Genomic DNA, 18172 nt, shown 5'->3' on the forward strand with positions numbered 1-18172 from the left:
CAATAAGCCAAAACTGTGTTTTAAGTCAGTTCTATATCAAATCTATGCTTTAACCATGTCATGTTTCTATTAAGTAGTTAACATGGCAAGTGAAGGGAATTTGCTTATTTGGAGATGTTTTGTCCTTTCTAAAATTAAGCAATGTGAGAATATTTGGTGGAGGAACTAAAGAAATGGGACAATAAAAGAACTAACTTTTTATAGTTTGTCTGTAACAAGCCTGATGCTTTACAAAAGTTATCCAATTTAATTAAATTCTCACAATAGCCCCGTGAGGTAGATATTATAATCCACATCTTACTGATAAGGAAAAGCAAGACTCCTAAACTTACACAATTAAACGATCTCAAACCTAGATCTATGACACTATACTGTCTTCCATTTTAAAAGGCAGATTTCACATGTCTCCAATATTGCACCAAGTAGCCAAAGCCACATGCTTATTGAATTATTGTTTTGCCTTAACTAGTTGCTTTATTTTCTCTATCTGAAATTTAAAAGTATTGATTTCAAGTTACAGAAATCCAATTCAAATAACTTAAACTATTTTGTCATTAATTGAACAAATATTTATCAGGTGCCTACTGTGTGCAAGACATTTTTCTAAACACTAGAGATTCAGTGTTGAACAAAACAGTCATGTGGCTATGCAGCTAATATATTAGTATATTGCCTATTTATGCGGCCAATATGTTAGCATAAAAATAGTTTATAAACAAACAGAAAACCTGCATAATGATAAGCGTTATCGAGTGCTATTAAGAACACTAAAACAGAGTAAAATAGTTGTGAATGACAGGGGAGGCCTTTTTAAATGGAATTATCAGAAAAGTTCTCTCTTTCTAGCAGACACCTTAATACAGTGATGGAACGAGTCATGAGAATACACGAAGGAAAATCATATGAGGCAGAGAAAACAGCAAGTGCAAAACCTCTAAAACAGGAATGAGTTTGGGGTGTTGGGGAGATTGCAATGGAACACCATTGGTGGGGAGAGTGGTAGGAAAGGAGAGAGGAAAGGTGGCCAGCACCCAGGCCATATGGTCCTTGTAAGCCATTCTGAAAATTTTACAGGTTATTCTAAGAGTATTGAGAAGTACAAAAAGGACTGAATAGAAGTGAATGTCATCTTCTGACTTGGATCATTCTGATTGCTCTGTGAAGATTAAACCGAAGGGAGACAAGAATGAAAGCAAGGAGACTATTAGGGCTATTATAAAATTCCAAAGAAGAAAGAGGATTTATGGGGCCACATAACCAGGAGTACAGGACAGCACAGACCTTAAGGATGACTCAGAAACAAAACTTCAAAATCCTGTCAGGATTCTTTCTATGTAAGCCTCATTTTTCCTCACTACATGAGCTCCTTTTTTGCTCAGACCTGCTTCTCATTGCCACAAGTAGCTCCAGGATCTGTGCTCAGAAAGGAAAGATTTCTTCTTGTCAGCTCCAGTGTGAAAACCCCTTTGAAAGGGCCTGGCTGAGTCACGGGACCATCTCTGGACTAATCACTCACTGTGTCCAGCACAGTGATGATGGGCCCAGATTTCCGGCCCAGGGAATGGAGTGTTCCAATGACAACTGGAAAGAGAAGCAGAATGAAAGAAGTTTGTACCTTCTGTTGTTTTTTAAATACAAGGCAAAGCACCCTGTGAAGATAGAAAAAGGATGTAATGGCCGGGGAGAGATTGAAGATGGCACATCACTACCTGACTAAGCCAAGCCCCAGTGACTTCTTCCTTGTCTAGATTTCTTTGACACGAAGTTCTTATACCACTGTGTTACTCTTCTGAATGGTCTCATATGTGTCTATACTAGCTTCACCTTGACTGCACACTTTCTGAGAAAATTAAAAAGGAAATAGTTTAAAGTTCTCTGACAAATTTTCTTGTACCTGTTATGGGACAGTGTTTGCCACTAGGATTCTCAGGATATTTGCGGATTGATTCCAACAATAGGACATCTGGAGCCCACACTACCCCAACTAAAAGTGTTCCTTAGGATTCCAGAAGCAGTCTTGTCATAAATACATACATCCATAATCATTTATTGAATGAGCTTCCCATACAAAGCCAATGGAAAACAACTTGATTTTTTCTAGCCACTGATTTTTTAGAAACTCTCTGTTGGATGTCTCATCTCTCCCTGGGTTCTATACCTCAGGAATTTCTGAAAGTAGCCCCAGTTATATTAGGATGTCACATCAAAACCTTGTTCCCTAAATGCTTTTGAAGTTTCTCTATCTCCTATTGTATCAGAGCTCCCCTAGAGAACCCCCACATTCAGTGATTCACTGGGACTGACAGGATCAGCATATAGTGGCACTCACGGCTATAATTTATTACAGCAAGCACATATAAAGCAAGATCAGCAAAGTTAAAAAGGTGCATGGGGCAAAGTCCAGAGGAAGCCAGGTGCAAGACCAAGAGCCTTCTCCCAGTGGAGTCACATGGGATGCACTTATTACCTTATTCCCTCCAGCATCAAATTATGACAACACTTGTGAAGTGTTATCTACCAGGGAAGCTCACAGAGACTCCATGCCCAAGGTTTCTATTGGGGCCTGGTTAGATAGCCATCTCCCACCTAGCGCATACCAAAATTCCATAATTCCAGAAGAAAAGCAGGTGTTGAGCATAAATTACATCGTTTGTACAATTTCGGCACAGACAGCCACTCTTAGTCGAGGTGGTGGGAGTGTTCCTGAAACCTAAATTCCCAGCCGTCGGCCAAAGGCCAGCCTTGTAAGTAGGCCTTTCTAAGGATAACAGTCTCAGGCCTACTACGTTAATCCTTTTCTACACTCTGCTGTTGACATAAGGATGAGCAGGGCTGACCGACCTTGGAGGAAATCGGCCACTCTGAGTAGTCTGGCTCTACCAGGGATAGAGCTGGAGATGCGGAGGGCGAAGAGAGAAGGGCTCTTATTTGCCTGGTGTTGCCTTTCAGGAGGCAAATGCTATAAAGCTTTGTGTTTCGATGAGCTGCTCCCTGGGCTATCCACCACATAACTTCTCTCAGGGTCAACTTGACCGGGCAATTAATCTTCTTGGTCAGGAGATCCTTTTGTGACAGTCCTAGCCAGCTGAGCTTCCTAAGCACCAACTCAGCCCACAGGAAGGTACTGGGCAGCATTGCCCCACCTAATCCAGAAGCGCAAGCCCCTTCTGCCCCAGCTCTCTCTCCTCACCCTCCCATCAAAGACAGCTCCTTCCAATCTCTTGCCTTCAGACTTCACCTGTGACTGCCAAGCCCTAGGAAGCATGGGAACATCTGGCCCAAGTTTCTGTTCCACCAGTCTCTGCTTTGTCTTTAAGGTAGAGGGTGGGATTCTTTTCTTCTCCTGTGGATGAAAAATGCTCCGTGCTCCCAAAACTATTCTCTTAAAAGAAAATGTCTCATTGTATGTGTAAGCTAAATGCGCGTGTGTGTGTATGTGTGTGTGTGTACACATACATACAACTAGTCAGAACCAATTTAAGAGCCACTTTTAGCAAGTCCTGCATAGATAGCCTGGCATAGATACCTTTAGATTCACTTCAGCCTCAGGGTCTCAGCCTAAATTCTACGACAGAAGTGCTAAACATACTTATAAGTAAATATTACTTAACAGTCAATGACTGTCTAGTTTTGCCAGTAAAAACTGGTGCCAAAAAAGGAGGAAAGGGAACATCCATTTTCATCATATTGCCCTGCATGTTTTTTTCTTCACATCTGCACAGCTCCAGTTCTCCACTTTTTCCCCAGCAATACAGCTTTCCAAACTTTTTCAAGAGGTGGCTCTAGGTGCCTTATCATCACCAAGACCACCCACCTTGGGCTCATCTCCTACAATCATAAGCTGCACTTTAATTTCCCATGTATGTTATAAGCTATTGACTCAGCACAATCTTGATTGCTCAGTTAGACTAGCTTTTCCCGCATATAAGACACACGCATGGGATCATGTGAAGTACACATGCACACACCGTGAAATGGCCATGGGAGAAATATGTAATGAATCTTTATGAATCTTTACAGCAAAATATCCTTTGAAGTCAAATAAGCGCCATAGCACAATAGCACACTGAAACAGCGAGAGCAAGTCCAGGGAGGGATGGTCTAAAAGGAACGAAAGCATGGCTCACAGTTCTGATAAGCCTACCAACTGCTTCCAGAATTATGGGGTGGCTCCAAATGTCAGAAGAGATGTAATTAGAGCAGAGGCCATTACTTCTGGAGTGTCTAAAGAGAGAGTGCTCCAGAGGAAATTTGAGTTGCGCAGTGGGATCACTGCCTGAAAGGACAGCGTAGATAACTGTCCCTCCCTTTTATTTGTTCCCACATTCCTCAAACATATTTCTTCGGGCCTCAACAAAATAGTTGCTATTGTAATAATATGATCATAATATTAAGAACATTTTGGAAAGTGACCTAATTTTAATGATCATTTTTATAAAATAATCTAATTAAAATAAATATCACTGGGGCCTCACCCAAGTTCTGGCACATAGTAGGAGCTCAATTAATATATGTTGAATCCATGTTCATTTTACTGATAATGACTTTTGCTGCTACAACAACCTGAAATATCTTTTTTTAGCCCTATGATCTAGTTAAGCCTCTCTTTCTGAAGTTTTAGTCATTTCCTGCCTGGTGCTTCTACTGCTCTTCTAGAACATTGTGTACCCTTTTTATCTGTTTACATGTTCGCTTTCTTTTTGCACTGTGAGCTCAGGAATACAGAAATAGTGTCCAATTAATCTTCATATGCCCAGAGTTTAGCACAATGACTAATAGTTCTTCAATGCATATTTTTAATGAAATGAATGAACGAATGAGTTAATAGACAAATGATTCTTAAATGTACCTTTTGGTATCTCATGGATTTTAAAGTGAACCCCTAGAGTTCACTTTCGAATGTTGAGTATGTGTGACCTACATTAGAAATTCTTCCTAATAAATCTTCATTATATAGACAACACCCATTCTCTTCCTCCTTCCCTCAATAACTTGGGACAGCTATAAGAATTTAAGCTATTTCACAATCATTTTTCCTGTTCTCTTGCCATATCATCCACATTTTAAATAGCACTAGCTCCCTTGACATTTTTCAAGGATTTTATTTTCACAACTTTAAATATGTGTTGTTTTACTACTTTATTTATAGAGTTGACTTTTTTCAATGAGTCATTTTTAAGTGTAGAACAATAAAAAGTGCAATTGCTCACTCCCCTGAAGAATATGATCAGAAAAGCATTGTGTTGGCACTTAGGAAGGAAAACATCAAAGCACTAGTGTGTTTCATCAATGTCTCTCTGCAAACACAACACTATAAAACAGAAAAAAAAAAAATCTTTGGAAGAAATTGCAGCTTTCATTCCCAAATACCTTATTACTTCCAAAAGTGAAAATAAAACCAGTTTTAGTTTCTAACATGCCAGAAAGTATCCAAAATAAAATACTTGATATTGTAATAACACAATCATAATTTCAGAACATGTTAATAAAAATATTTTAATTAGAATAAAAATAAGTCCGTTTTGCTTTAATAGCTAATAAAAGTGCTATTTCAAGTCTCCTTAGCCTCACTGGTTGTTAGTACACCCCTCGCCCCCAGTCAAGTGCTCAGAGCTGAAACTGTAAATCAATAATTTATTAAAAAATCTTTTACCTTTGCACAATTAGGTCTATGATTGTTTCTAAAGAAATATGTCACAGTCTTTGAGGAACTTATAACATATGTATGGGATTTGATATCTTAGACAAATCCCCAAAAAGCACAGCCAGCTTTATTTGTGAAACAAAAAAATAAAGCCTTACTTCTCTTTTTAAAATAAACTAACTTGGGAACTACATATAGGGTGATACCTATCTTAGAAGCCATAGAACCCTGATCTAAGGCACATCTTCTTCTCTTCATTTTTCTCCCTTCACTTCTTCCCTCGTTCATATTTTTGGTACCCATCACATTTTTTACAAATTCCAAAGAAATAAATTCCACCATCTCCCTTAGCTAGCATGCACTCATTCATGCTACCAACGTTCATTGATTTGCTAATATTTCTAAGTACTATATTAGGTATAAAAGTCATAGCAATGCTTGAGTCTGACCCAGCCTTAGGTACTGGGCATTCTGCTGAGCATAAAGCTACAGAGATGACACAATCTTGCCTCAGTGAGCTGATAGATCCTTTATGTGTGACACCCAAAAGACAAGCAATTTTTAATATACTGTATCAGGACTTGGCAAGTGTACGATAGAGGCACGCATTCAGTACAATAACTGCACAGAGAAGGGAGTAACATAGCAATGCTCATTGTCAGGAAACTCCCTGAGATACAATTTTGAACTATGACAGAGAAACAAACTCTCTTGGTTCTGGCACAGCCTCCAAAAAAACCCAACACATACACTTTTTTTTTTTTTTTTTTTTTTGCAGATTTATACAACTTGAACTCACTGCAATAATTTTGTCTCCAGTGGGACTATGGAAACCTGGCTCATTGTGTGCAGAACAAGTTGGGAGTGAGGGAGAAAGTTTTGGCAACTTTTGGGTTAATTCAGAACCTTGACCAATTCCTCACTGGATTCAGACTATGTGAATTTCTTAAGGGATTTAGTTTTCCAGACTAACTGTCCACAATGATCAAATCATCCCCAAATACACAAAACATTTCCATTTATTTGTAATCTGCAGGGGTAATACAGTCCAAAATTAACAGAAAAAAAAAGTAACAGCCTTTTCTGTGGATTATTTATCAATAATATCTATCAAGCACTACTTCATGTAAGATTATTTACTATGTATCTGTTTCTATCTGCAGAGAGGCATTCACCAAATTGCTAGATCTTTGCAGAAAGACTAAATGGTAGAATTAAACTAGTAAATTTATAAACATTTATTTTTCTCAAAAATTACTCTTACTCAAAAATTAAAAATATATTTAGAAAAAAAAGCCCTTTACAATCCCGTGTCAAAGAATACTCATTCAATATTATTAAAGTGACGCATCTTTCAGGTTTTATTTGTTTTCAACAGCATGTAATTGCTATTTGAATTTGTTTCAGTGAGTGAATATTACACAAATATATATTCTTAGCAATACCATGCTTCCAAAATATCATTTATGTTGCCAGTTTAGATAACTCCATAGAAAAGAACACTTTAAAAACAGAAATTATATCATTATAGATAACATAAATTATGATATCAAGAAATCAAAATCCAGCAGAAAAAAATGTGTAAAATGCAAATGGATTTTAAATGCATAAAAAGATACTCAACTTCTATCATAATTAAATAAATGCCAATTTAAATTTTAACTAGATACCCATTGTTTACCTACCACATTGGCAAAGATAAAAGTGTAAAGAAGGGTACAATGTGATGATATCCATCAAGATATAAAATATATCCATTTTTTTGGCCCAGAAATTTTACTTAGAGAGATTAATCCTTCAGATAACTCCTGTGTATATGTGTTGTGTGTTTACAAGGACACTTGGCAGAGCACTGTTTGTAATAAGAGCAACCATCAATGCATGTCCACTTCTCTCCATCCTTAGTGCTCCCTCGGAATCAAGCCTTCATCCTCTCTCAACTAGACCACCTTGTCTGATCTCCTTCTTTTCCCTCTTCTGTTCTCACAACATCCATAGTAGCCAGAGTAATATTTTTAAAACATAAATCAGATTATGTCATTCTGCTGCTTAAAACCCCTCCAGTGTCTTTCCATCAACCTGAGAATAAAATCTGCACCATTTATCCTGGTTTAAAGGACCTACCTACCAAGCCTCTGCCCCACTTCTAACTTTCTCTGATGCCTCTTTGGCCCTTACCCTCAGTGCTCCGGACATGAAGGCTTTCTTTCAGCTTCTGAGCCACATCCAGCTCATTCATGCTTTAAGGTCTCTGCGTGAATTCCTTCCCCTTATTTTCTAATGATGAGTCCTTTTCCCCCCTTAAAATTCTACCTTAAAAGCCATTCCCCAGCGAGGCCTTCCCTGACCACCCCAGCTAGAGTAATAACCAGGCACTCCCTCTCGAAAACATCATCCATCCCATTTTACTTCTCTTTAAATCGTCTGTCACCACCTGGCTGTGTTCCTATGCATTATGTATTTGTGTTCTTCTTTCCCCTGTAATGTAAGCATTGTGAAAGCAGAGACACCATCAGTGTAGTTCCCTGCTGTACTATCGGCAACCAGAAAAGTGTCTGCACTTAATGAGTGTTAAGTAAATTTTGTTGAATGAATTAATACATGGCCATCAGAAGAGAATAAAATATATTGTAGGATACCCATCAAAATGAACAATGTGAGGCTGTTAAAAAGAACATGGTGCTCGACAATCCAGGGAGGGGTCCTCTGAGCAAGACTGTGCCATCACACCTGATCTGCCCTGGGTCTCCCTCCTAGACCTCATTTCAGATCTGTTCCTGGTCTTCTCGCTATTCTCAATAAACTCCACACCTATGCCTCATGGTTTTTGCACTTGCCATTTCTACATCTGCATCCTGCACAGTTCACATCAGTCAATCCTCTACACAAAAGCCATCTACACGGAAAGGCCTTCCCTGACCACTATCAAAATTCCTCACCCTGTCCTTGCCTCTCCTCTAACCCTGTTTTGCTTTTTTTTCATTACACTTGTCATTTGAAGGAAAAGGGCCTATTTATTTGTGTACATGTTTGTTATGTGCTTCCCCTGTCTAGAACATTCTTCGTTGCTATTCCTCATGACCTCTCCAGCAGGTAGAACATTGTCTGGCATAGAGTAGCAGCCCAATAAATATTTGATTGGTGGGGAGAGAATAAGTGAATGTATTCTTGAGTGCAGAAAAGCAAGGTATGAAACAGTGTGCTCATTGAACACTGCTGCCATTTGTATTAACGAAAATGACTCATATATATAATCTCTCTTGGGAAAAATCCCAAGGCTGCAGTAACAGTGATAGCGTCTGTGACAGGAAACTCTGAGCATCAAAGAAAGGAGGAAAACTTATTGGTCCTGTATATCCTTATCTTTTATAAGACTGTATTTTTACCACAGGTGTTAATTACTTTTTCGAAAAAATAAGTACATCAGATTTGACAGTTTTGCAAGTTTATGTATTTGAGGCCACAAGGAAATCAAGGCCCTCATAAATGTTATATCAAAATGATAAACATTCAATAACTATTTACATAGCAATTCTATAAACTTAGCATGGCCTTATGCAATCTCTTGTTTGGACGTTCATGAAAATTTGTTTTTACGAAGGATTCCTATACTTTCTAATGGAAAAGGTATACATTTCTTAAATATAAAATATGGAAGGAAGCAATAGTGTGGATCTCTAGCAAAAGAAGGCCTTCATAAATACAACAAGGCCCCCTGCACATTTTATATGTCAAGAAAAGGGCTTCTATGCCCAAGAGACTGAATCTGCTTACAATGTTGAAATATGCCCTCACTGTTTAAAAAAATAATAAAAACCCTCTACCAATAGATCCTGCCCATCCTTAAATGGCTGGTTTGCTCAGTGTTTTTCTGGCTCCATCAGACAAATGTGTCCTACTTTTAAAAAACACACTATTTGAATATCTGGATTTATAGAAAAAGCTTTAAAGGAGTGTCCACTTGCTTTAATTAGGATTCCTTTAAATATGAAAATAATAAACATTTAAAATATGATTTAATACAAAAAATTATACAGAAATTTCAGGAACACCATCATTGAAGACACAGGTACTCAGTAATTACTTGCTGGTTGGATGAACATACCTATTGAAAATCAGTAGAGTGAAATGGATAAGAGCGTGGGTTGGGATCCAGATATCCCTGTGTTTGGATTCTCTCTGCCATTCATTAGCTGAGTATGACCTTCAACAAGTGACTTAACTTCTTAAAACCTCAGTATTCCCTAAAGAAATAAAATGAATGAGGAACACCTCCCCTGTAGTTAGCTGTATTAAATGAAAGATATAGGTAAATTTAGGTAAATATATTTTATTTTATCTATATATTTTATTTAGGTATTATATTTTATAATGTATAATAACATCATATATTATCTCTTTCACTTAATTTCTGCTTTGCCTGAATGAGAGCAAATGAAAGGCAAAAACAAAACATAAGTGTTGTTATATTTTCAGATTTTCAGAGCTATAATACAGAGATCTATATATAAATATAATTATATATGTATATATCCCTCATACAGTGCCTGGCATGTAGTAAATATTTGGCAAATGGTGGTTATATTGTGAAAAATAACCAGAATATTCTGAGGGTTTGACTGTTTTCATATCTACAAAGACAAATTTTGTGCATAATATTCCAGGACATTATATTACACTGGTGCAAGGAGGAGTAAAAATCTGTGTGACTGAGATTTTTTATGGCCTTAAAATTATGGGGAAACAATTAACAGGTATGTAAGTGAATTGTGGCAGATATTCAACTTGTAACAATTGCAGACATGTATTGAATGTATGATGATTAGTCATTATACACAGTAAATACTTGTGACTTAATATCTTCTTCGAGTTTATTTTATAGTATTATCCATTTCTCACTTTCTTAATTAAAGATATTAAATATAAACACTTTATTTAATTTCCCAGAATATTAGGTGTTTGGAGTGTGAAAGACAAAAATGTTACAAATTTGGGGACTAAATGAGCGTATTTCCGCAGATGACCAAATGTTTCTTCCTTTTCAGTTTTCTGGCTTTTTTTCCACCTTTCCTTCTAGCACTAACAGTTTGTCTAATAAAGTTGGGAATTCTCACAAAGGGCCTTATAAACACTTGTTATTAGATTTTAAATCTGATTTGAAAGTGCTTCTCTCCTGCTCCCTCTGAGTAAAGTGACCTTTTTAAATGGAGGGAAGTGGGTTTAGATGACAGTCATGATAAATGCGGTCATGTTCACTCAATAAAATAAGGCCCAGTGCATTTGAGGATAAATCAGTGAAATGTACAGCCCCACCTGTCTGTCTCCATCATTCATTTCCACTGTCACTTTCACAGTGGCTGATGGATCACAGTTGCTGTAAAATTAGACAGCCTTTAATCTCATTTCATCCTGATTAGCTTCTCTTTACCCTTTCCCTCTGACTCACTGACTGACACGCTAAAAACTCACACTGGGCTGCAGATGAACATAACAGTGCAAACTTCTCCTCCAGCACCTGCATGTGAGGGTGAGGCCAGTGTCCACCTCTAGAGAAATCTAGAAAGGGTCAGACATGTATTTTTTGTTATTTAAAAGATAATAAGTGCAATACCTAGTGCCATTTTAAACGGCTATTTGCCCTTGCTCACTGCCCTATTTATTTTACTTCCCTTCATGTTTAATCAGAAGTCAAGGAAATCAGGTCTTTTGCAAAACTCAAACATTGATTTAATATAAATTTTTTTCCTAATAAATTTGGAGCATTTTACATTCAGAATAATTTCAAAGAGCTTTTCTGTGTATTTATAGCCTCTCGATTCATGATAATAAATCAAAAAAGACAATAATTCAGGAATGAGAATACTGAAATACTTGGCCGAGAGATATAGCAGACAAGGTTTAAAAACAAGAGTAAATATGTGTAGATAAATGAGAATCCCTTCAAGTAGCTTTTATATTAGAACTTCAAAAACCTCTCTTATTTCGAAGGTTTCAATAGTTAGCTTAATGCAATAGCTTCATTTGTTTGCATAAAGCATAACAATAGGGTTAATCAAATGAAAAAGAGGCTTAAGAATAAATCATGTATTATTTCCTTCACTTAATTTCTGCTTGCCTGAATGGGAACAAATGAATGGCAAGAACAAAGCACAAGTGTTGTTATATTTTCAGAGATTGTGCTTTATTATAAAGCTGGACTTCCAGTTAAAAAGATGATACCGTTTTTCATTACTTGTATGATTTGGGCATTGAACTGACCAAAAAATTAAAATAAATATTGGAAGACTGGCTATCTTTCAGTAAGTTGCTTATAGTCGATGACCTCTATTCTTACACACGTCTCATGTGAATAGGTGCATATAGATGACGATCAACGCTGTAAGTTTACACTGACCGGATGACATTGTAATGAAATGGAGTAGCACCAGACTGTTCACAATATACATAATATATGGGTAGCATAGTTTTATTTTTAGTATTTTGGAACCATCATCATAATCTAAACAATGAGTTAATTAAAAATATATATATATATGTTTAAAACATATCCAGTCTCAGTTGCTCAATGAACCCAATGTATACTCTGCCCCAAAGGATTGTGAGAAGTGAAACCTGTAGAATCTATATGATTGAAAGCGTTTCCCAAAGAGATCCCCAAGACAACTCCTTAAATCAATTGACCTGATTAATGGAACTCACAAATCCATGGCACACCCAATTTCTGCATTATCTCCCAAATGAGGGGTTTACATACCAGTGCCTTTTCCCTTGTGGATATAAGTTCAAAAACAATGAATAGTCACAGAAAAATACATGATAAAATAATCATAATTCCTAAAATACTTTACTAAAAAGCTTCAGTGATCCAATTTGTTCTTTCAGGAGCTGCGTGATAGGTTTCAAAGCTATGCCTCTTTCTTACTATTTTTATTTACATATCTTTGTTGATTCATACTTTCAATGTGCATTCTGAGAAAAATTTAAAAAAATAATTTAAAAAATGAAATGAGAAATATATATCATCCAAAGTGAGTCGGATATAAGATAGGTGCTGTCTCTCTCTTTTCCTCTCTCTCTCTCCCCTTTGGGAAAAGAGCGCAAAGTGAGAGCTGGCCCTGACTCATATTGATTCCTCACTGCACTGGTTTCTTAAGTGCTCTGTTGATCCGTGTCAAGCAATAAGTTCCCTGCCTGAACGTGCACTTCACCTCTCCATTTGTCCTCACCTAGATTTAAGGTGCCCAGATGATGAGCTGAACAAGGACGTCATTTTTCCTACTGGTGTCACTAGGCCCAAACCACTGCAAGTGATATAACTAATGCTGTGTACATTTACATTTACCATGTGATATTAAAACAGCAGACACTGACACTGTTCTGCACACGGGCTGACAGGGACGTCCTATTCTAGTTGTGTGTGTCTCCCAAAAGAGAATGTAAATGAGAACAAATACAGAGAAACCTGGCTTTAGACGTTTTCTGAGTAACACCCCCTCCTCACAGCCACCACACTGGGGCAAAGAGAAGGGCAAGATGAGGGGAATGAACATTTGTGATGTTCCTGACAGTTTTTATCTTCGTTACAGAAGAGCTCCTAAGCAGATAGATAGAAAATGTGTGATTGTGCTGCTAATGACATCGTACAGGAAATTAAGCGTATACATTTGGAGAAGGCATTAAATCAGCAGGACTTTAATTTAAAAACTTAAAACTGTATGGAAATTCAGCTTGCTCATTGCTGTGGAATAGAAAGCTACCAAGCACCCTGAGTCTGTTTATGGAAAGACTGCCAGCAAACCAGAGCATCGTCATGGCTCCAAGTGTATGCAGCACTATATCTTCCAAAAAGTAACCCCCAGCCCTGACCATTTGAGGGTGTCAGTCATTCTTTTAGAACGATATCCCCATCATCAGGCAAACGAGGAGAACTTCAGAATCAGAAGCAGCGTGACAGGTTGTTCTTGACTAATTTGTGGAATAACATTATGTAAAATTAATCAAAAGGGGTTGGGTTTGCAGTCACTGTGTACACACCACTGAGCCACCGTGGATTGATGGGTGTCCCGCTCTGCTGCCTAGGCTCTCTCCTTCCTTCTGACTTCATTTCACATTTCATACACTTTGGTGAAAACAAACAATGGGTGAGCCAAGGGGCAAGTCCTAAAGTGGGAAATTTCAGACGTCTTTCTTTTTCTTCTTAATTCCAGTTATGCCGTACAACAGTGCCCACCACTGCGTCGTGGAGGTAGAGAACTTCTTGTTCGTGTTGGGTGGAGAGGACCAATGGAACCCTAATGGTAACTACTGAACACCTTAATAGTAGCTGCTCAACAAGCATTGTGCAATGAAAGGCACTGGTAGCGGTCCATTCTGTAATTACTGTGGAAAGTATATTTCTGTGCAGCAGGCACAAATGAAGTAGTCAGTGAATTGGGCTGACAATTGGAGGGAGGGTCAATCACTGAGCTAGCAGAGTTCTACGCAGTAGAGCATTCACTCATCAACTGTCTGGGGATTTAGCTTCGCAGTAATGCCCCAGCCCCTCTCCTTATCCATCCCCTGAGGAATGCCACACGCACAAGCACAGACTCCCTAGAGGGTGGCAAGCTGCAGCTATTAAGAATTCTCACCACCTTCTCCACCACTTTTCTCTCATTTTATCAGTGTAACAATGTAGTTTCAATAAATAAGCATGATCTGCAGTCGCGCGCTACATAACCTTCTCTGGAATTCTTTTGCAGCATTTGTTATTACTTGAGACCCATTCTAGTTGCCCCACCTTTTGCAAGGGCTCATTCCACAGATCATCCACCATCATCCCTGTTGATGTGATTACTTCAACAATTTATTGCAAAGAGAAATTAAACACTTTGACACACTCCCTAAGCCAAACACAGAGAGAACACTGCCTTGCAGAATACACAAAATTATCAAGGTATTTTTGGAAAGCTTGCGCATGAAGGAGGAGTTGCAGTTGTAGCCTTCTGTGTAACAGAGATCATTATGACCGAGAAACCATAAAACAGCTTGCAGGTACACATTTTTACTTTAAAACCCCAGAACATCCAGCTGAAATTACATATACTGCATATATTTTATTGTGAATGTTCTCCTTTAGCATCTGCACTAAGGCAAATTATAGAAAATTGTTACATCTGTTCACTCTAGAAAATCTTAAAGGAAAACAACCCAGGCCATCCTCCAAGAATCTTTCTTTGAAGCGAGGGGGACATTCTTTCCTAAGACGTGCAGCTTTGTTGGTTCATATCTTTCAATGTTGGGAAGGAGACAGTTCTTGGGGTTTGCGAGAAACAGATTTGGAATGGGAGGAAAAATGATTTTTAATATCTCTCCTCTAATTTATCTTTCCAGTGGTGGATTTAATATGTTACGGAAAAAAAAAAAAAAAAAACCTGGCATACATACAATCCACTGCAAACTCTCTATTCGCTGTTTAACTTGTCCTTTCTCAGAAATGATTTCAACTGACTAGAACATTTGTAAGTAAATATGCAGTGCATAGTCGTCAAGTTTACCTAAGCAAAGAATCTGCAAAAATTTCTTTTTGAAGGCCAGATTAAAACTAACACAAGACAAAAAAAAAAAAGGCTGGAAAGTCCTGTTTCTGATGGCAATGCTCCTTCAGCCCACCTCTCTTCCCAGGTGGATTAAACTTCTGTCAAAATATCAGTTTTGGTGCCACAACTCAGTTTTCACAAAACGCTATGAACTTTCCATTCCTATGATGTAGACCTTCATCAACACCCCCTGAAATAACCTGTAATTGCTTTCTGTTCAATTTCTATCAAATATACAACTAAAAGGATTGGACGGGGAGTTGTTTAGGGGAGAGTTTAATGGACATATTCTTTCCTCTAGTCCAGACAATCAAGATTTTTATCTTTGAACTAATGTAGACTCCCATATAACTGTGTCTTGGACCTCACTGATTTGCCTCGCCCCACCCCTGAGAAGAAGAGAGATTTGATTTAAAGCCCTCAGTGAATATGTTGTAAGAAAGGCTGTAGAAACACAGTACTGCATTTCCTGTAGGGACGCCATGCACTATCACCTTGGACTTCACATGTGCTCCATGCAAAGACCCATGTGACAAATTCTCGTCACACCAAAATACTGAGGTGTTTTTTGAGAATTGCTATTCTTGTGATTTGATGTGCCTCTTCACTTTTGCTTTAGCCACTAGAAAGTTCAGAATTGAATTTTAGTAAAACCTTAATAACTGTATTTTAATTTTACTTTTAGTCTCAATATGGGCCTGGCAGCTCACTCTTTCTGTAAAACCCTTTTTAAAACTGTGGGAGTTCCACCTACAGTGCTGAGTCATTCTGTCCCTCACTCGTTTGGCATGTGAAGTCATTTATTATAGATTTGGGAAAATGCCAATGAACCACTGATTGGCTCTCCTAAAAAGAAGAGAATTATTACACTATGAAGCAAGCAGGCCAGTCTTTTGTCTGTCCATGTCAATCAGTCAGTCATTGGCTGAGGCCGTCCCCCAGCTTGAGGGTGAGGATGAGCAGTGAGGTGGCCTGTTCACCTGATGGCAGCTCTATAGAGAGGAAACAGCTGCGATTACAAGCACCCAAATTCACGGCAGGTAGGGAATGGGTGCACTAGTCTGGTAAAGGGATCTGGGCTAGGACCAAAAACACACATTCACCACCATCCCTTCCACATGTAGCTTCGTATTCCATCCACCAGTCAACCATAGCTGACTTTTTTAGTATTAGCAGTAGTTTTTATTGAGTACTCTTTTTTTTTGGCCAGGAACTTTGCTAAGCACTCACCTCATCATTTCACTTAATTCTCACAAACCATCTTGTGAGGTCTATTTCATGACTGCTGTAGTCCTACTATGAGGAGACTAAGCATGAAGAGGTAAAATAACTTGCTAGGACACACAGCTTGTAAAAAGCTGAGCCGATTCCAACGTATGTCTGACTCCAGAGCCTCAGTCTTTAACCCCACTGCCTCCTCTCATAAATATAGGTATCTGGTTAGGTATTAAACAACAGTCATGTTTCTGACATTGATCCTGTGAAATTAAATCAGCATGTATCACAATGGAAAGTGGCTCTCTCAGAAAGAACTCTTCATTTCCCATTTAGAAAACCATCAAGAGAATCAATCATCTAAAAAATATGGGATTTTCATATTATAGTACCTCATTCAATCAAAAAGTAAGCAATTAATACTAAAACTTATAAAAAATACTAATCTTATAATAATATACAGTTTGCTTTAATTTCATTTCTGACAGGGAAGAAAAATTAAAAATCCATGGATTCAAATATTATGTTTGTCAGTTTTAAAGGTGAACTCTTCTTAAATTAAACTTTAGTTCTTAAGAAAATGAGATGCAAGTCCTTTAATGAAATATAAGCAGGATTCATATATTTTTTTCTACTTAGCTATCGTTATTAACTTCCTTAATGTCATTGGTGATGAGAATGCATTATAATATTCTAATATATATGCATGTATTCTACCAGTGCCCCAATTTACAGAGAACCAGTTTATATTATCATTTACTGATGACCAACTTCCAAAATAACTGCTCATGGAGAATTTCCTTTCCTTCCCATTTCCTTCTCTTCCACCACCGGCTGAAAACTACCACTCCTTGCTCTATTTTACCTATTACCTAAATGACAGTCAAAAGTGGTGTCTGGTGACAGGGCACCGTCACAAAAAAGAGAGGTAGGGGAAGAATTAGAAACAAATGGAAAAGATAAGAAGAAGCCAAAGAGTAAAGAGTAATCCAAATTTCCATTGCATTTGGCCGCTACTCTCAAGCTGCTAAATAGTCTCAACAGAAACCACAAGAACGGAGTGAATAATGCAATTTTATCTCACCTTTCTCACTTTAACACATTAATTTCTTCCTTCACTTTCTTCTCCACATATCCTTTACCAACTCCAGAACTGCTTCCTTCTTTTTACCTCCCCAATTTTCCATCGTTGCCCTTTTTGGCACCACTGACCCTTCCTCTGGAAACTTTCTTCATCTCACATGCATATCACACTAGCCCTGCTGAGCTTTTTCTCTGAGTGAAGGTCATTACCATTACAACCAGAGGCAAACATCCCAGTTTCTACCATCACAGCTCAGCATGGGAAGGTACTCTCTGCCCTCTTGCCAAGAGAAGGTAGATATTTTCTCCCTAATGGAAATTCGAAACCAAATTTCACAGAGAAACATTTTTATACATGGTGAGTATGTTCTATATTCCTATTAATACCATTAATCTTCAGATATATTTTGGAATTAACCTTGGAACTTAACTATCAAGAATCATTTTTTTTCCTACAGGGAAATTTTTTTTCCTACAGGGAAATTTGCAAATTCTACAAAGAGCCTCTTATAAACCAACTCTAGACATAATTATTTCTTGAGTTGGAGCCTCCCTTTGTGGATTCCAAGTTCTTTGAATCATTCTCACTCCTGGAACTCTTAGCTCTTTCTGTACATCCCTAGATAAAACTTAATTTACCACCTAACCAGAC

General features: G+C 37.8%; 1 protein-coding gene across 3 annotated transcripts in view; it reads left to right on the forward strand.

Annotated features, from left to right (window-relative positions):
- The window catches only part of KLHL14 (kelch like family member 14), a 113919-nt gene that overhangs the window by 80094 nt on the left and 15653 nt on the right, over nucleotides 1-18172 (forward strand). For all 3 annotated transcript variants that reach the window (XM_015595772.2, XM_006919996.3, XM_025038654.1), the window contains exon 4: nucleotides 13852-13941. In XM_015595772.2, coding sequence (XP_015451258.1) covers nucleotides 13852-13941 — 90 coding nt within the window. The remainder of the gene's footprint in view (nucleotides 1-13851; nucleotides 13942-18172) is intronic.

Source organism: Pteropus alecto, unplaced genomic scaffold, assembly GCF_000325575.1.
Source record: "Pteropus alecto unplaced genomic scaffold, ASM32557v1 scaffold146, whole genome shotgun sequence".
Classification (NCBI taxonomy): domain Eukaryota; kingdom Metazoa; phylum Chordata; class Mammalia; order Chiroptera; family Pteropodidae; genus Pteropus; species Pteropus alecto.